The sequence below is a fragment of the Myxocyprinus asiaticus genome, chromosome 44 (assembly GCF_019703515.2).
Source record: "Myxocyprinus asiaticus isolate MX2 ecotype Aquarium Trade chromosome 44, UBuf_Myxa_2, whole genome shotgun sequence".
Classification (NCBI taxonomy): Eukaryota; Metazoa; Chordata; class Actinopteri; order Cypriniformes; family Catostomidae; genus Myxocyprinus; species Myxocyprinus asiaticus.
In genome coordinates, this window is record NC_059387.1 from 24,675,809 (window position 1) to 24,696,497 (window position 20,689).

The window sequence follows — 20,689 nt, forward strand, 5'->3', positions numbered from 1 at the left end:
ATTTGAGCTGCAAAGTTATTTAAATCGTAATTTTCACAGCCATCACAGCAACGAAATTGTAAAATTTGACAATTTTATTACACACAAATGACAAATCACATTAACACACACATTACATCTTGTGGTTATACTTATGAAATAGTATTTGAACGTTTACTGATTGGCTCATTCACTCCCATTGTAAGTGCCTCACTGTAACCCAGATTCTTTTTTTAAAGGAGGAATGAGTCAAAATGAATTTGTGTAATAATCAACATTTTGCCACAAATGCTGCTGATTGAGCCAAACTTGTATTGAACCCGGAATATTCCTTTAAATAGTAGCGAAAAGCCAGGGAAACCGAAAAGAAATAAAACTACATTTCCCAGAATGCACTGATCTGTTTTTTTCCCCCCCTCACCACACAGACACGCCACAAGTAGTAAGTGCAGACAGCAGCAGAAACTGTTAGCGGCTAATGGAAGAGATAATGTTTTGAACGTGGCTTCAAACAGAGACGAATTTATTCTTCATTTATTCATCCGATGTGTAAACGCATCTGTTTAGGATACTGTCATCTGTTATTTGTGCTGACCACGCCAAAAACAGCGGCATCATGGAGCATATCCGCACACCAAAGGTACAAACTGAGCAAATGCAGCAATCCTGCTCGATCTGTCCTGGTATGGCAGTATCAGTCATGGCTTAAAAGACACAAACACTCTTAAAATCTAACGCAAATTTACTATGATCATTGCTTGTTGATTTACCTCAATATATTAAGTGCTTTTTTATATTAAGTATTAATCGGGCGAAGTTTTTATCGGTGTCTGTATTCATCTAGTCTGGTCTATATGAGTCGATTGGACTTTAACTGGGTCTAAATATCTAAACTCAATTATCTGAATTGAAATATGGAGGTTTTCTAGCCATTTTTAAAGAGTTTTAAGATGGATAAACGGTGCAGAACTGGACAGCCCTTGAAATATTGGGCCTCACGCCAGTCTTGATGTAATGAAAAAAGCCGTTAAGCTGCCATATTTCTGTTTGTATATGTGGTCTTATTTGTTGTGTCATAATGAAGCCTGGCACGTATCGCATTTCTCTGGTCCTCATGCTGATATTTAAATCTATTTTGTTTATATGAAATCCAGACTATTGAATAGTTTGAGGTGACTTTGCTCTTAGAAAACATGAACACTATTAAGTTGTTATGCACTGTTGCTGTTGTCACCACACAATGCTAAATTTCCTCATAGCATCGTACAATTTGTTTCGTAATGTCTGCAGACTTAATTGTGGTGACAGGAAGTGTGTTGTTTAGCTGCAGGCCTGTTGCTGGGAAACAGCCAGACCTAATTGTAATGTACAGTAGTTTTAGCTAATATGATGATTGGATGTCTCTATGATGTCTGTGTTTGGTGTCTTAGCCATTTTTACAGAACTGAACCTTTAATCATATTTCCCTTTTTGTCAAAACAAGTGGTTGGACCTCATTGGTGATGAGGCATGTGAAAATGTAAACAAATATGATTTATCACTAATATATATATAAAAAATCAGTACTGTGCAAAAGTCTTAGGCACAAAAGATGTTTCACAAAAGCATTTGTCTTAAGATGGTTATTTATATATTCAGCTTTAATGTGTCAAAGGAAATATACATTTTAGACTCCCAAACATTACTTTTGCAAATATAATATAATAGAAGAACAGGGAGCCCTGCAACAGATGACATGGCCCCCACAGTGACCCCCACTGAGCATCGTGTCAGTCTGAGATTACATGAAGAGACAGAAGCAATTGAGACAGCATAAACAGATAGAAGAACTGTGGCGAATTCTCCAGGAAGCTTGGCACATCCTATCTCCCAACAAACTAAAACTGTGTCTAGGTGTACCTAGGAGTATTGATGCTGTTTTGAAGGCAGAGGTGGTCACACCAAATATTGATTTAGATTTTATTTTAATTTTTTTATGTTTACTGGACTTTGTATGATGTTAATTGATAAATGAAAACTATTTGTGACATTATCTTTGAAGAAATCCTCATTATACAACATTTTCACAACTGTCTAAAACTTTAGCACAGTACTGTGTGTGTATATGTATGTGTGTATATATATATATATAACTTAACCTCAGAATTGTGAAAGTAAGCCAGCATATGCATGTAACACCCATATAAACCCTAATTTTATTGTGGGTTATGTCCAAATTCCTTATGATTAACTTAATCTCAATACATGAGAAAAGTGATTTGTTTAAATGACAATGTAACCTAATTTGAGCTGTGTTTTCTTGGTCATATAATTGTTCACTTTGACTGGTGCTCTCCTCCACAGGTAGAACAAGTGAAGCTCTTGGATCGCTTTAGCAACAAGTCCACCACAGGAACCCTGCACCTGACGGCCACACATCTTATCTTTGTGGAGAGTAATTCAGCCAGTGCCCAGGAGATATGGGTATGAATAAACAACCCATTAGAAACCCCTTTAAAATGATCTGTCACCAACATGGTGGCGTTGACGTACCCATCCATTTTGTTTACAAGATTATTGTGAATTAGATCATGGGAATGAGGTTACTGGTTCCTCACACTGGCAGTAGACATTGTTGCTGTGGAAACCTGTCGGCTGAGTTCACCCTGGAGGCCGAGTTCATACGAAAGTGTAGGGGAGGCCAGGAGAGGACATGAATACCAATGACCCACATAGCACAAGGCATGATCTGCCACGTTTAGAGTCCACCGATCTGTCCGTCTGAGTATGTGAGTGTGTTGCAGATAATTAATCTTATCACACCATCTTCCCAACATAGGAAGTAGTTTGGAGGTCAGGCGATGCTTACTAGCACTGGTAAACAGAGTTTATCATTATATACTCCTGTTAGTGGTCCTTGTTGAGGCAAGTTGGTCTTACTTAAGGTTAGAGAACAAACATCTATTAAACTATGGTGCGTAACTTGTCCTTCACTGTTTGTGCTTTGGACAATGATAGCTCAAATCTTGTGGCTTGGGTATGCTATTACTTTTCTGAGCAATCAAATTTATGACTTTAATCTGGCAGACAATAAAACAGGTGAAAAAATCCCATGGACATATATTGAAGGAGGTACTTCAGCCATATTTAGGTACCAGAATATCTTATAGCCCTTTTCCACCGACATGGTTCGGGTGCGGTTTCCTGGGCCTGCACATTTCCACTGCAGAAAATGCCGTTCCGTGGCCGAAAACCTGGTTCCCCACTGACCCCAAAAGCTTGCAGGTCACTACGCAGGAACCGATTACGTCAGGGGACGGAGGGCGGGATAATGTTTCATCACCATGGTAAAGTTTTCCCAAACAACAACAGTAGCTACCGTCTGCAGCAAGGAGTACTTCTTCGCTCTATAACAACAAAAAAAATCCACAAAATTATCAGACATCAAAAGCGTTCAGGAAACACGACGAAACGAGTGACCCGTTACGTCACCCTTCGGCTCTCAGGTCAGTGGAAAAGCACGGCAGTTTACGATAGGCTCCAGATTGCCCCGGCCGTGAACCAGCAGAGCACAGGCTCAGCACGAGAACCATCACCTGGGGTGAGCTCTTTTGACTTGGGTCAGTAAGCAACCAGCTTACAACCACCCAGAATACTTTAGCAACCACATGCCAATGCCCTGGCAGGTAAACTGCAACACCTTTTTACACAGTACATATTTGGGAGTTTATTGTAGGGCTGGGTATCGAGACAGATTTCCCTATTCGATTTGATTTTGTTTCACAAGCTCTTGATTAGATTTGATTTAGGATGGACATTATTGAGTAATTTTGTAGTATAGAGTATTTTAACCCACCAAAAACAGAGTACTCGAGACAATTACTTGTAAATTAAAATGTTCAGAGAAGTTACTAAGAACGGTATCAAAATAAGCTAACTTCAACAAACTATGTTTTTGAAAAAACAAAAAATGCATTAAACAAAATAATAAACTATTTACATTAATAAAAATGAAAAATAATAATAGTAAAAAACATTTGCACTCACCCAGAGCTTGCATAGAAATCAATGTGACTGCCTTAGGAGTCTACATAAAGGCTATTCATTTTTATCATTTGTGAAACATTTGATCATTCTAGTAATAATAATAATAATTCCTTACATTTATATTGGACTTTTCTAGGCACTAGTATTGAGGGAATTTCCTCAACCATCACCAGTGTGCAGCATCCACACTAATGATGCGACGGCAGCCATAGTGCATCAGAAAGTAATGTTTTTAAGTATGTTTTTAATAGTTGACTTGCTGGTGCCGAGCAAGTACTTGATTAATCGATTACTCGTGCACATCTTTAATTTGATTCCTATTAATTTGGGTATATTTCAGTTAAAATGTCAATTTTGCTAACATGTGAAATAATTTTCATGATTCTAATCCAATTTTGAGTAAATGTGTTTTTAAAGTTATCAAGTAATTATTCAAGATGAGTAAACAGTCAGTAATAAATTAAGCAATAGAACAAGTAAAAACAATAGAACAAAGACACAAATGTATGGAATTTATAACAATGGAAAAAGTATCAATTGTTCAAGTAAACATTCAGAAATGTAAAAATGTAATGAAATGTAACATAAAAGTAGTTAAATTACTAGTCTTTGCTATATCAAAATACTAATACTTTTTAAAGCTACTAATGTTATCCAGCCAAGTGTAGTGAGTGGTTTTCTAATTTTATTGTTATTGTTTGATTAATATTAACGATATGCTAGACAGTGGCAGATCTATTAAGCTGCATTTATGTTGCAAGTCCAATGTTTCAATAAAACTAAGCTTTTCTTGCCAGCCGTTTGTTTAATTTAGACATAAATGACTGTGTTTACTTTAATACCTCACCAAGAAGGGCATTTTCATGGAATGTTGGAGTATATTTCACCATGTAGGCACAGATCCTATTTCAGTTGAAGAGCAGATGAGATCTGACCATAGGACCACATTAGGATGTCCACCACCTTATAAAAACTAACTGGATGATTGGTTGTTTTTTTGTGACAGAGTTTCACATAACAGTCTGTAACCCAAACAGAATGAATCTGCATCTTTACTCTCAATCCTCACTCAGAATTATTCTCTTTCTGCATGCTGTAGTGCTTTCTGTTCCCTATGCATTATGTATTATGTCCACACTTTAGTGATCAGTGACAACAGGAGCCTGAGTCATGATGCCGATGGAAAATGCAGATAAATGTAAATTTTAAACGCTTCCCAGATTTTTACCTTCCAAAAAGTGCTGTGTAGTTACTAATTGAAAATGGTAATCATGTGCTTACTGAATTTCCCTTGCCATGGTTTTGCAAATCACATTCATGTGCTCATCTCAGATAGGGGAACAAAAGCTGAGAAGAGGAAGCAGAAAAGAAAAGTAGACTTGCAGACGACATGTCTTTAGACTCTTTAATTGTCAAATGTTGTTTGAAGTGCAGTCTGATAATCTGAGACTATTGCATGTGGCAGTATAATGGGAGTGTGAGTTATTTATCTTGAATTGTGTGTTTTTGTACTGCACATACTTTGCTATATTTTGGTGCAAAATCTGTCCTCTGAAGTCTCCCTTTAGGGGAGACATTTAGTGATGTCCTCGTTGGGAAAAGTAAATGAATGTTGTTTTTTTTAGGGATGGGTAAAAAAAGTCAATTTTCAGATGCATCGTGATCTTAATTTGAACAATCCCGATATTGATTCTTAAATCCCAAGATTGATGCAAGTAAATCACTTGCATATGCAACCAAATTTGCAAAACGAGCAATTGCAAACTATAGGCAACTACATATTTCTGTGATTAGCCATTGACTGGTACATTTTCAGATTTCACTTACCATGATTAAGTAGTACGGTTGGCGAAGAAGTTTGGCACCAAGTTCCTTTCACTGCGTGTTGAGAGTAAAAGTTTTTGACTCGTTCCATGTAATGTGTCCAAAGGCGAGATCCAGGCAATCATTTTGTTATTGAATAATGCCTCTTTTAATATTCTTTATGTTCTTTATAGTCAGTTTCAAAACTAGAAACATTTCATTTTAATCACACATGGTACAGATGCAGGAAAGAAGCTCTCGTTAATGTGTGCTCAACCAAAACACTTTTGACAGGCTCGCTGAACTGCCGCTATTCTTAAAAAGACAGTACAGTTTTAGCACTTGTTCTAAATATCAAGGTAAATACTTGTAAATAGAACAAATTATGCATGTAAACAATAAACATGTAACAAAATATATCAACGCAATATAATACATGCAATTTCAAGACATCATATTTATTGATGGAATACATGAAATTTGTATATTTTTTAAAAAAGCTAAAATTTGACGCAAAAGATGAAAAACTAATGATAACATTTTTTAAAATCAATATTTTCGTAATGTACCAAGTAAGAAGGTCCCCTGTATAAATAACAACATTAGCTGTGAGAGAATTTCATATGTACAGTTGAAGTCAGAAGTTTACATACACCATAGCCAAATACTTTTAAACTCAGTTTTTCACAATTCCTGACATTAATTTTCTATTGGATTGAGGTCAGGGCTTTGTGATGTCCACTCCCAATGCCTTGACTTTGTTATCCTTAAGCCATTTTGCCACAACTTTGGAGGTATGCTTAGGGTCATTGTCCATTTGGAAGACCCATTTGCGAACAAGCTTTAACTTCCTGGCTGATGCCTTGAGATGTTGCTTCTATATATCCACATAATTTTCCTTCCTCATGATGCCATCTATTCAGTCCCTCTTGCAGCAAAGCACCCCCACAACATGATGCTGCATCCCCCATACGGTTGGGATGGTGTTCTTCGGCTTACAAGCCTCACCTTTTTTCCTCCAAACATAACAATGGTCATTATGGCCAAACAGTTCAATTTTTTTTTTTCATCAGACCAGAGGAAATTTCTCTAAAAAGTAAGATCTTTGTCCCCATGTGCACTTGCAAACTGCAGTCTGGCTTTTTTATGGCAGTTTTGGAGCAGTGGCTCCTTCCTTGCTGAGCAGGCTTTCAGGTTATGTTGGCATAGGACACATTTTACTGTGGATATAGATACTTGTCTACCTGTTTCCTCCAGCATCTTCACAAGGTCCTTTGCTGTTGTTCTGGGTAGGGATGTGCGAGACTAGTCGACTAAACGGTTCGGATGCTGCTAGTCGACACTGGAATTACTAGTCAGTTAATATTTCCCCCCATTAAACTGATAATAATTTTTATACATTTAAGTTTGGCTTTATATTTTTACAGAGGCTGCACTTAAATTACTGTCATATTAATGTTACATATTTTAAATTGAATTAATAATACAAATATTATTTAAAAAAAGAGGATATCTGGAGCATCCACAGGTACACCTCCAATTGACTCCAATTAGCCTATCAGAAGCTAATTGCCTAAAGGCTTGACATCATTTTCTGGAATTTTCCAAGCTACTTAAAGGCACAGTTATCTTAGTGTATGTAAACTTCTCACCCACTGGAATTGTGATTATAGTCAATTAAAAGTAAACAATTGTTGGAACAATTTACTCCTGTCATGCACAAAGTAGATGTCCTAAACAACTTGCCAAAACTATAGTTTGCCAATATGAAATCTGTGGAGTGGTTAAAAATTTTTTTGATGACTTCAACCTAAGTGTATGTAAACTTCTGACTTCAACTGTACTAGTACTTATCATACTTGTATATTAAAATATACTGTAATGTATTAATACTGCATTGTAATACTGACTTCAACTGTAAGCAAAATGGACATTATACTGAAATATACCCAAATGAATCTGAATCGATTCAAATCAAGTGCTTGTGTGAATCTGAATCGAATCGGGAAATCTGTATCAATACCCAGCCCTAGATATTTTAATTATAAAAATGCTAAATATTTAGAGGTAATGCATGTAGTAATTGAATTATCTTCATATAAAAACTATAGAAGTCTATCATATGTCCTCCATAAGAATTGTAATCCAAGTTATTGTGTAAATGCTAATCATCATGTGTGTGTGTTTTTAGATACTGCATCATCACATCGCCTCTGTGGAAAAGCTCTCTCTCACAACTAGTGGCTGTCCACTCCTCATTCAGTGCCGGAATTTCCAGGTTGTCCACTTTGTCATTCTGCGAGAACGCGACTGCCACGACATCTACAGCTCTCTGCTCGGGCTGCTGAGACCAGGTGGGTAAAATCCATGTGTTCACCTTCATTACTGCACTGTTACATTTGCAGGTGCTTTTCATCAGGATGTGTTTCCTGGGAATAGAACCCATGACTTTGGCATACTAAGCTTGACGCTCTTCCCTAAAAAACATAATTAAATTGCTGAAGTTTCCTGAACGTCACTGAGGAGACAATTAGGACTTGGCTGTGACTGATATTGTGGTCATGCCTTGTTTTCTTTAGGTCAGGGACATGTGTGTATTAGTCTGAACTCCAGATGGTCATCTGAATACTTTGACTTTCCTTTCACCTTTGTAAAGTTTTTTCATTTATACATTTTGTTTCTGTTTGGCAGTGTCTTATGGTGAGTTGTATGCATTCTCCTACAATCCAAAGCAGAACGACCAACAGAGAGAGGAGGGGTGGCAACTCATAGACCTTGGAGCTGAATATGAGCGAATGGGTGTACCATGTGACCAGTGGCAACTGACAGACGTTAACAGGGAATACAAGGTAGACTGGGGAGCATGGTCAAGTTCATCTTTGCTCTTTTTTTTTTTTTTTTTTTTTTTTTTTTTTTAATATATATATATATATATATATATAAAAGGAATAGTTCAACAAAAATAAAAACTCTTGACATCATTTACTCACCCTCATCCTAGACAACCTTTCGTTACATGGAAAAAATGCAATGAAAGTGAAAGGTGACTGGGGGTAACATTCTGCCAAACATCTCCTTTTGTGATCCACTGAAGAAAGAAAGTTTTTACAGGGTGAATATATGATGAATTTTCATGTTTGGGTGAACTTTCCATTTAACACCATTGCTAAGTCTAATTCAGGAAGTATCTGTTCTTGTATATGGTTTCATGAGGTTTTCAGGCAACCTAAAGTAGAATATAATGACCCTCAAGACAAAAGACAACTGTTAGTATAATGTAGTTGGCACTAAACCAGGTTCAATCATTATCCGGTTTGAGTGATAATCAGGTAAACAACACTGAGTCCCATGCAAATATTTCCAGCTCCAACAAAACTTTATTTTAGATGCAAGTACCTTCTGTGCTACATTGCACTACAATAGTAAAGGGATAGTTCTCCCAAAAATGAAAATTCTATCATTTACTCACCCTCATGATGTTCCAAACCCATATGACTTGTGGGACACAAAAGGAGATGTTTTGAATGTTTATGCTGCCCTTTTCCATACAAATAAAATGTTTAGTGACCAGGGACTCTCAAGCTTCCAAAACTACAAAAAAGCACCATAAATGTAGTCAGTAAGACCTGTGCACTATATTCCAAGTTGAGGTAGACCAATATATCATTTTACAGATTAATTGGTGCCGATAGTTGCTTTTTGGAACTATCGGTTATCAGCAGAAATCTGTCCTGATGTATCCTCTATAGCCAGAGCTGGATGATTCTACAGTAAGAACAGCTTGGTTCTACAGTAAAATAGCGGCCTCTAGAGGTGAAATAAACCACATCATTGCAAAATAAGAGTCCTCAGTGTACTTCGGGCTTGTTTATAGTTAAAAGTCTTGTGATATGCAATTATTATTGGGATTTGGTTTGACTAATAAAGTGCATCTGGGATTTTATTTATTTTGGACTCTTGTAGCCTCTATGTCTATACCCATCACAGTATAGAAAGACTGAGAATGTTTTTTTTAAACTATTGCTAAATTCATTGGTTATTGGCCTATTCAACCACCTTAGTTATCGGTATCTGGAAATCCACTATCGGTCAACCTCTAATCCCAAGTCTTCTGAAGCCATATGATTGCTTTGTGTGATGAACAGACCAAAATTTTAGCCGTTATTCACTGAAAATCTTCCTCTCTGCCGTTGCTCTCAGATCTTAAAATTTTTTTTTTTGGGGGGAACAATTCCTTTAATTAGAAAAGGTTGATACTTATATTGTGTACATATGGTACATAATCCAAATTATTAATATTGAACTGGGTTGGCAGGTACAGTATCATACATTATGTCATATTTGTTTTCATAATGTCATATTGGTTCTGACATTATCTGTTCTTAGGTGTGTGAGACATATCCAAGAGACTTATACGTACCCATTACGGCCAGTAAACCCATCATTGTCGGAAGCTCCAAGTTCAGAAGCAAAGGCCGCTTCCCGGTCCTAACGTATTTCTACCAGGAGAAGAAGGTAAGAATGGCTTGATCTCTCTCTGCTAGTGAAAAAAGAAGGACAATGATGTAATGTCTACCTTAATGCTTCAAAGGTGTAGGAAGGGATTTGGGTAAAGTAGTCAGCTAGGTTGACACTGGTGCTATTTTATGTGGCTGTGGAGGTCGATCCTAGAGCCACACACTTTATTGCAAATGGGGCAGGAGAGCCCTGATGCTGAAGCAATGCCTGCTGCCCTCCGGTGACACTGATTGCGTTCTTCATTCCGCAACTGCTGAATGTTGTGATGCAGTTCTTCAATCCCTTTGGCACAGGAGGCACGCCAGGCTGGCCTGTCGCAAACTAGGGTCTCAACATGAGTGGGGTCAATACCACAGTGGTTTAGAATGATTTTGGTACGGTCCTTAAAGAGCCTCTTCTGCCCACCAGCAGCGCGCTTTGCTGCAGGGATTTGATCATAGAGGACTTGCCGTGGTAAGCAGTGCTGTGGCATGCAGATGACATGCCCAAGCCAATGAAGATGATGCTTGGTCAGCATTGTTTCCACACAGAGGGAGTTAGTTTTAGCAAGAATCTCTGTGTGAGGTGTCCGATCCTCCCAAGAGAGACCAAGTATTGGTTTAACAGACTAAGTAAACAGATAATGGCTTGTCAGCAAACAGATGGGGATCATGCTACACACTCTCATGCATGTACACAGTTATGATATTTCCAGAGCAGGATTAATTTGAATTGGGCTTGTTAAAGAGATAATTCTGTTGACCTTATTCAGCCCCGCCCCTTTTCAGCGCTTCCATGTTTTGTCCCTTAACTTCCTGTTTGTATTTAAGCTCCTGAGAAGAGTCGATCAAAATGGATTACATGTCAGAGCGCTATTTTTCTCTAGAGTCTACAGCTCCCCTTTACTACGTGAAAATGCTTGTGAGGTGTTTTTTCTGTCATTGGAAGAAAAAAAAATTCAGACAAACACGGAAGTACATTGGACCTGACAGATCACATTCAGACAGCTATGACACATTGCAATTTTACATAATACAAGAGTTTAATTGTTATACTTTTAATTATGCTTTTTTAGGTATAAACTCATTAGTAATTTGTGTTAAAATGTGTAGTTGAATTGAAATTTCAAACTGTGACACAATAATACAATGTGTATTGTTTTACAAGTTCATAAAATGTACTTGTCACCCCACGTTTTTAAAAGGTTTTAATGTGGTTAAAATTGTTGTAAACGGAATATAAAATAAAACGTACACTTTTGCATGTACATTTTATATATATATATATATATATATATATATATATATATATATATATATATATACACACACACACACACACACACACACACTGTGTCTGTATATGAATATAATGGCACCCTTTCTCCGTCTTGGTTTAACACTCATAAAATCCATCCACAGTGTGAAGATAAGATCTTGTGTGTTTTATGAATGAAGTTCTCTTGTTTTAAAATCTCCCCGCTTTGCTTCTAGTTTTATAACATCCCCTGAACACTTTAAAATACTCATGATAACTTTTGTCAACTCTTGAACCTGTAAATCTACTTCTCTAGCTAATAAAACTTTGATACTTGAAGTTCAAAGACACAGTTTTCAAGATGGCTGTGCGCTAGTTTCTCTGGCACATAAGGTCAATATGAACTATCCCTTTAACACTCTCTGTCCTCATCTACTCTGCTTTCATATGCAGAAATTAGTCTATTGTACCTCAGGGTGGGGATCATTTGTGTTATTTGTGTCATGTCCCCAGGCAGCAGTGTGTCGGTGCAGTCAGCCTCTTTCTGGATTCAGTGCTCGGTGTTTGGAAGATGAGCACATGCTTCAGGCCATCAGCAAGTCCAATCATAACAGCCGATATGTCTATGTGATGGACACACGGCCCAAGGTAGCCCATCGTGGTGTTTTTATGTTCCTCTGTTTAGTAGAATGACCAGAACAAGTTTCTTAAAGGAATAGTTCACCTAAAAATGAAAATTCTGTCATCATTTACTCAACCTCAAGCTGTCCCATACCCGTATGACTTACTTTCTTCTGTGGAACACAAAAGGAAATGATGGGCAGAATGCTTGGGACTGACTGCCTCTGTCACAATTCCCTTTCATTGCATTTTTTTTCCCGTTCAATGAAAGTTAGTAGTGACTAGAAACCATAATTCTGCCTGACTAATCCTTTTGTGTTCCGTGGAAGAAAGAAAGTTGCAACATGAGGGTTAAATTATGTTTTCCTTGTTTGTTTGTTTTTTGGTAGTTGAATGCATTGGCAAATCGTGCGGCAGGCAAAGGCTACGAGAATGAGGACAACTACTCTAATATCCACTTTCAGTTTGTGGGCATTGAGAACATCCATGTGATGAGGGGAAGTTTGCAGAAGCTTCTGGAAGGTCCGAGGCACTAACAAGTTGGAATTTGGTCACTAGTTTAATTCTGGTTGATTGTTAATGTCTCTGTCTCTCATAGTTGTAAGAACGCGCTCCCTCAGCATGACCGATTACCTGGTTGGACTGGAAAACAGCGGATGGTTGCGTCATATCAAAGCCATCATGGATGCGGCTAGATTTCTTGCCAAGGTGAAACTCTTAATCTCATTATTAACTATGTGTTCTAACAAGGCGTAATGTGATGTGTCCAGTGATGAGTACAATAATTTGTCTCTCCACACTGAAAATGAAATGTTGCACAATTCAACACAATCACAGCCAATCAGAATGTATTTGATGTTCAATATACAGTTATGTGGAGCATAACTGGCACATTTGGTTAGGATAGTGTCACTATGTAATGTAAGTACAGATTTTATATCATAAATGTTTTTGTACTACCAGGCTGTGACCGTTGAGGGCGCCAGTGTTTTAGTGCACTGTTCAGATGGATGGGACCGGACAGCTCAGGTCTGCGCTCTGGGCTCTCTGTTGATGGACCCTTACTACCGCACCATTAAAGGCTTCATGGTAGGAGTCTGCCTGACCTCATACATATAGGTTAAGCTGACTGCTTGAGTTTGATTGGCTATCATATTGGCGATCTCTGATTGGAGCATTCCAAATACCTCCTGATATTCTCATTATCTTCTCTTACTGTTTTCCCCCAAAATAAACAGTACTGCATGTGCCAAATTAGATTTGTAGGAAACTGCACAATTTTATATCAACCTGACTTTGTTACTTATTGCTTTCTACCTTCTAATGTATTTTCCCCTTGTTCTCAGGTACTTGTTGAGAAAGACTGGATCTCTTTTGGACACAAGTTTGCCGACAGGTTGGCATTTTATCACAGGTGTACACTGATTGATTCATGATTCTAGTTGCTGTCTCAATGAAATAATGGTGTGTTTCCCTGCAGGTGTGATCAGTTGAATGGTGACCCTAAAGAGGTATCGCCCATATTCACTCAGTTCCTGGAGTGTGTATGGCAGCTGACTGAGCAGTTTCCTCAGGCCTTCGAATTCAGCGAGTGGTTCCTCATTCAGATCCATGAGCACGTGCACTCCTGCCAGTTCGGCAACTTCCTGGGCAACAGTCAACGTCAGAGAGAAGACCTTCAGTGAGTATCTGAATAACAAACACACATTCGCTACCCTCCCATCATCTCAAAGGACTTACTTCATGTATATAATTACAGGTTAAAGGACAGGACATATTCTCTGTGGGCTCACCTGCTGAGTGAAAAGCAGAACTACTTGAACCCTGTGTATAGTTCGAGCTTTGCAGAATCACACCCGGTTTTGGAGCCATCCACCCAAGCCTACCATTTCAAGTATCCTTAACCAACTTTGCTTATGAAACACTTGTTCTTTAGACTGACAGATTTTAATCAGTACTGGTTTGTGTTGCAGGTTTTGGAGAAACATGTACCATCAATACGACCGTTCCATGCACCCTCGACAGTCCATTCTCAAACACATCCTAACCTTGAAAGAGAGCAATCGAGAGCTAGAAGGCACAGTGCAAGCCCTGAAGATGGTGAGTTTATTGGTTGAAAATTATGCCTTGGGTTCTGAACGCTAACCTACCATGAAAAATGATTAGTCACGCATTATTGGGTGAGGGGAAACCAATTAACATAGCATGTTCTACTTAGTTTCCCTCAGGGATCAAAAGATCTTGGTCAGAACAGACAGCACATGTAATTTGACACAGACGAAAACAAGTCTGTGAGAGTTAGAAATATGGTCCATTCAGTGTGTTGTATTGTCCTAGGTTTTGTAGAATTTTGTCCATTGATTTTTTTTTTTTTTTGGAAAGACTTATTTTATAACATGTCACTGGCGGAACTTTACCTCATTGGAAAACAGACTGTACTTATTTTCGTCTACTACAGTCTGACAAAAGGCCTAATCACATCAAGTGTAAATATTCAAACAAGAATTTGCTTAGAAACAATGTGTTCCTATGGAGCTATTCACATGGGACGAAAATTTGTTTAATGACAGAACAAAGTTTTCCTTCGGTCAGTGTGTACATTTTTTTTATCCCCTTTGTCTTGTGATTACAAACTTGTGACTATTGTCGTGTCCCTGTAAGCATACACACCCAGTGCATTTGGTGGTGCAACTGACATTAAACTCCAAAGGAGGGACTGTTAAAGCTGGTGTCTTCGAACATTCCATCGCACACCATTTGTCTGCGATTCGTCTGGCTTTTTCGTTTCGCTTTTGGTATAAACAGGCTTTAAGGTCCCTGCACACTTCCAACAAAATCAAAGAACATCTGGGTGTGATGTCATTTAGAAAAAATCTGACCAAAAATTTGTTTTTGAGTTTGTTTCGGTGGTTTGTAACAGTTCGCCAGAGCGAACTTTCAGGAAAACACCTTCTTACTGCCATTGGTCCATGTCATCAGTAGGTGTGACCTGAAGCTCCACCTACTTTGAGGCCTACAGCAATTTGCCTTTCAGTCAGTTAAGATCAGTCAACATGGTCACATCAGCGAACAGAGATATTAGCGAGCAGGTGCAAACTTACCTACATCTGTACGATGGTTCGCGTAGAGACATTTTCCAAGAACAAGTCATGCATTTTTTTAAAAAAATTTTAATTAGTCTAAAAAAGGATTCCAATCTACTCAAATACTCTTAAGTGCCCATTCACTCATGTGCCATCTGCAGCTGAAAGCCATTTACACATCTGCCCAAAGTAAGATATTCCTCTCTTATCATCATTTATCTGTATTCTACCCATTAACACTCTTTTATGCACATCTTTGCAGTAGTATCAGTGTCATCATAAAATAAAATAACAAATTGTAATCTGCGCATATTATGGCCACGTATATAGCACATTAGCACCATGATTGCAAAAGGTAAACATTACAAATCACATATTTTCTACTGCATATACAGGTGCATCTCAATAAATTAGAATGTCGTGGAAAAGTTCATTTATTTCAGTAATTCAACTCAAATTGTGAAACTCGTGTATTAAATAACTTCAGTGCACACAGACTGAAGTAGTTTAAGTCTTTGGTTCTTTTAATTGTGATGATTTTGGCTCACATTTAACAAAAACCCACCAATTCACTCTCTCAAAAAATTAGAATATGGTGACATGCCAATCAGCTAATCAACTCAAAACACCTGCAAAGGTTTCCTGAGCCTTCAAAATGGTCTCTCAGTTTGGTTCACTAGGCTACACAATCATGGGGAAGACTGCTGATCTGACAGTTGTCCAGAAGACAATCATTGACACTCTTCACAAGAAGGGTAAGCCACAAACATTCATTGCCAAAGAAGCTGGCTGTTCACAGAGTGCTGTATCCAAGCATGTTAACAGAAAGTTGAGTGGAAGGAAAAAGTGTGGAAGAAAAAGATGCACAACCAACCGAGAGAACCACAGCCTTATGATTGTCAAGCAAAATCGATTCAAGAATTTGGGTGAACTTCACAAGGAATGGACTGAGGCTGGGGTCAAGGCATCAAGAGCCACCACACACAGACATGTCAAGGAATTTGGCTACAGTTGTTGTATTCCTCTTGTTAAGCCACTCCTGAACCACAGACAACGTCAGAGGCGTCTTACCTGGGCTAAGGAGAAGAAGAACTGGACTGTTGCCCAGTGTTCCAAAGTCCTCTTTTCAGATGAGAGCAGTTTTGTATTTCATTTAGAAACCAAGGTCCTAGAGTCTGGAGGAAGGGTGGAGAAGCTCATAGCCCAAGTTGCTTGAAGTCCAGTGTTAAGTTTCCACAGTCTGTGATGATTTGGGGTGCAATGTCATCTGCTGGTGTTGGTCCATTGTGTTTTTTGAAAACCAAAGTCACTGCACCCGTTTACCAAGAAATTTTGGAGCACTTCAGGCTTCCTTCTGCTGACCAGCTTTTTAAAGATGCTGATTTCATTTTCCAGCAGGATTTGGCACCTGCCCACACTGCCAAAAGCACCAAAAGTTGGTTAAATGACCATGGTGTTGGTGTGCTTGAATGGCCAGCAAACTCACCAGACCTGAACCCCATAGAGAATCTATGGGGTATTGTCAAGAGGAAAATGAGAAACAAGAGACCAAAAAATGCAGATGAGCTGAAGGCCACTGTCAAAGAAACCTGGGCTTCCATACCACCTCAGCAGTGCCACAAACTGATCACCTCCATGCCACGCCGAATTGAGGCAGTAATTAAAGCAAAAGGAGCCCCTACCAAGTATTGAGTACATATACAGTAAATGAACATACTTTCCAGAAGGCCAACAATTCACTAAAAATGTTTTTTTTTTTATTGGTCTTATGATGTATTCTAATTTTTTGAGATAGTGAATTGGTGGGTTTTTGTTAAATGTGAGCCAAAATCATCACAATTAAAAGAACCAAAGACTTAAACTACTTCAGTCTGTGTGCATTGAATTTATTTAATACACGAGTTTCACAATTTGAGTTGAATTACTGAAATAAATGAACTTTTCCACAACATTCTAATTTGAGATGCACCTGTATATTACTTAAAATCATTATTGAGTAGTTAAAACAGCTTCATTTATTTATCTCATGTAGATTCTACTCATAGAATGAGGCATGAAGTCAATAGTAACATATTTTAATGTCATATTAGGCTAGTTGATGTTTTACATGTAGTCTTGAGCATCCTCATATTTAAATATATCTCTAAACGCCTCCCCACAGCAGTGTGGCCGGTGTCTGAATGTTTGCAAACAGTATGTTGTTGCTCAGCTCTTTCAAACATCTTTTTGGCTCTGAGCGAAGAAGCACTTTGCCGTGAGTGTGCCGGGGCCTTTAAGGTCTATGCAGAATTTGTGCCCGTTTTGATGATGTGATCTGATCTCCATTTCTTTAATTTGTTCATCTGAAATGACACGTGCTCTCCTGCTTCCTGTATTATTACATAGAAGTTGCAGAAGTTTGGGGTGACCACATCTCCACTGAAGCCTCAGACACCTACCAGGGAGCAAAGTCTCCCTCCCCAATCCCAGTCGCTTATCCTGGGGGCTCCTCTTCTCAGCCGGAAGGACGTACAGCAGGAGGAAGAAGAGGTATTTGGAGAGGAGGCCATGGAGGATGCTCCAGCTAGTGCTGGTGGGGAACGGACTGTAGAGGGCAGCAGTGCCACAGAAAATGGCTACAAAGAGCTCCGTGGACCCTTTGGTTCCAAAAGTGAGCCTACTGTAGTCACCTTGGAGTTTGGAGTGGCCAGAATGACCTGTTAAGGATACTATTGAAAACTTGATTTAAAGAATTAAGGAATCTAAGAGGACTGGAAACATGCAAGATTTGTATGTTATGTTGTGTGAGAGATGAAGTATGATTGCTCGCGTGTGTGCGTTTATATAGGTACGCGCATTTGTTTACTCTAGTGATGGCACTGCACTTGCCGTGACCTCCATATGTACGATAGAAAAAGAGATAAATGGAAGGGCAAATTTAGAGATGGTTTCTTTAATGTAAATTCATTATTATATCTATCGACTCAAATGTTATGTGTTATCTACATTTAAAAAAGCGTTTGTTTTGTTTTGTTTTTTTGCTATTTTTTTTAAAAGGAAGTCAATAGCATTGAAATGAAAAGATTAAACAAAGAGCTGATGGACTTGTGACTCAAAATCTTTGTTCCACTGAGAACACTGTTTTGGGGCGACTCATCTCCATTCCTTCCATGTCACTTTTATTTTGGAGGGAGAAAGGTGACAAGATTAATGATGTACTGGATGAAGGATGACAGCAGAGATGCCCCACACACAAGTGTCCCATGTGCAGTCTGGTCGATAAGAGGGGTTAGTTAGGAACTTAGAGGTTAATGTGATGTCATAGAGGAGGTCAAGGGTAATTTTTACTCCTAGGTGAATATATGAGCTATCAATTAATCTAACTGAAGAGTCTACAGCAATCTGTCATTGTCACATACAAAATCACCAACTGCATAAAGAACAATGGAGAACTATAGCAAATGCCTGCAGCCTAAAACATAATCAAATACATTTCTAAACTCTGGACCTTATTGGGGATGTTTGTCTAGGTGGTGGCATGTAAGCGTTATCATCTAGCGAAATTTCATCAAATGTAAAAACTGCTGTGGCAGCTTTGGGCTCGTGTTCATCGCCACTTTTTATCAATTTGAAAAAATGTAAAGAAAACCACAAACATTTGTGCAAGGGGTTGTAGGCCTATGAGACAAAATAGCTTAAATGGATGCACTCTTTGAAAATCCTTTGCTAAAATGACTGAAAGACTTTTTGACACACAAATTCTAATCTCGCATACTATTTAGGACGGATAGTATGCAGATATTGGATGCAGGATGAGAATCAGGTCGATTACTATTCTTTTGGGTCCGATTGATTCTTTCTGCAGAGAACTAGCTATGTCATAGTGCTCTGAGTCTGTCTGTCTCTTATCACACTGACAGTTTGAAGTAGGTTACTTGTTGTCATCTATCTTGTTTTTGTAAGCCTGAGTGATTATTGGGTCCAAACCCTCGAGACCTGTATTACTGACTGGAAGAGGATCATTGTGAGAAATGGGAATTAGGGCTAATCCCTGCAAATGTGACCCTAGGCAAAAGCCTGTTGATATGCCATGAAAATTTACATGCCAGTGTTTTGTGTGAAAGGGCCTTTGTTTAGGCTCAGTTCTTCTGTCTTACATCTATAAGCAATAATTAATTAATATATCCAAGTAATAATGAGGTCAAAACAGCATAATGCGCCAAGCATTTCTGATGTGTGTGGAATAAGCGAGATGTATACATGAAAAGTGAGTTTTTTTTTTGTTTTTTTTAATGGGTATTTCATATATTCGTATTAAACATGGATTGGTAAAAATCAACTAGTATATAGAACATGCCCCCTTCAGTGTGTTTAGTGGTTCCATTACGTACTTGCTGGTACTTGTCAATTCTGCCACTCCTTTAATTTCCATCACTTATGGCAACATCAAACATACATTTTTCTTATAAGGTAAAAGCTTTAATATGGAAATACACAGTCAACATTAAGTCTCCATTTGGCCATAGTAACTAAAGTGTTTTTTTGTTTTAGTTTTTTTTTTTTTTTTCACCCAAGCAAAAATACTCTTAGTTTAAAAAGATGGCATAAATAATGTATTATGGTTTTAAAGAAGTAGACATTACAAAAATGTACCATAGTTTCCAAGCAAAAATACTGTACAACAATTATTAAGTATCGGGATAAGGAAAACAAACGTTTCAAACTTCCTGTCTGCAGAATTGTTTAAATTTTAAAGTCCCTGAAGCCTTCTTGACTATTAGGGCTGCGTTCCATTTCAAATTTGTATCCCCTTCCCTCGCAAACTTCGCTCCATCTCATGGACTCTGATGTACGTCACTGCTTACGTTGTGTGAGTGTCCACTACTGGCGGAAGACGTGCAGTGGGTTTAATTGGAACACCCTAAACCCTTGATCACTTGGAGCATGTTGAAGGCTGATGTCAATTTGTGGAATTATTTAGTGATTTTTGCACCTGTGAAAACAATGTTTTCGGAGATTGATTTCAGAGGCTTATTTTTTTCATTAGAATGAATTGTTAGAAATAATTAATCAAATTAAACAAAAATGTTAACATAACAATGAACACATATGCTATAACTGTGTAATAAACAGTTTAAGGTAGCTACAAGTATTATGCTGTTAAATCTCATTATTACTTTTCTAAACTGCTTAATTTACATAACTTCACTTCCATTTTACATTAGAGTTGTGTGGGGGTGGGGTTTATGAAGTGCAATCTGCTGTCACATCACAGTTGAGTTGCATTGTGGGATATGGAGCTGCCTGAAGAGTATATCGGAGTAGGCTCACTCCCTTGGTCAAAACTGAGGGGTTGAATGTCTGTCAACAGAAACTTCCTTCGCTCACTTAAGGAAGTGGAACAGATTTCCAAAATGGCAGTGGGGATTCCCCTGAGGGGAAGT

General features: G+C 38.2%; 1 protein-coding gene across 2 annotated transcripts; it reads left to right on the plus strand.

Moving 5' to 3' along the window:
- The first annotated feature begins 405 nt into the window (after window positions 1-405).
- LOC127434347 (myotubularin-related protein 6-like) lies at window positions 406-19,826 on the plus strand. 2 transcript variants are annotated; one of them, XM_051687011.1, is made up of 14 exons: window positions 406-619; window positions 2,323-2,442; window positions 8,000-8,162; window positions 8,500-8,657; window positions 10,195-10,323; window positions 12,076-12,210; window positions 12,573-12,705; window positions 12,782-12,891; window positions 13,147-13,272; window positions 13,530-13,579; window positions 13,664-13,864; window positions 13,943-14,077; window positions 14,157-14,283; window positions 17,652-19,826. In XM_051687011.1, the coding sequence occupies exons 1-14, from the start codon at window positions 596-598 to the stop codon at window positions 17,967-17,969; spliced, it is 1,929 nt and encodes a 642-aa protein (XP_051542971.1). In that variant the 5' UTR covers window positions 406-595; the 3' UTR covers window positions 17,970-19,826. The 2 variants fall into 2 exon arrangements, with proteins under 2 accessions (XP_051542971.1, XP_051542972.1); XM_051687012.1 differs by lacking the exons at window positions 406-619; window positions 2,323-2,442 and adding an exon at window positions 3,210-3,644.
- Window positions 19,827-20,689: the final 863 nt, after the last annotated feature.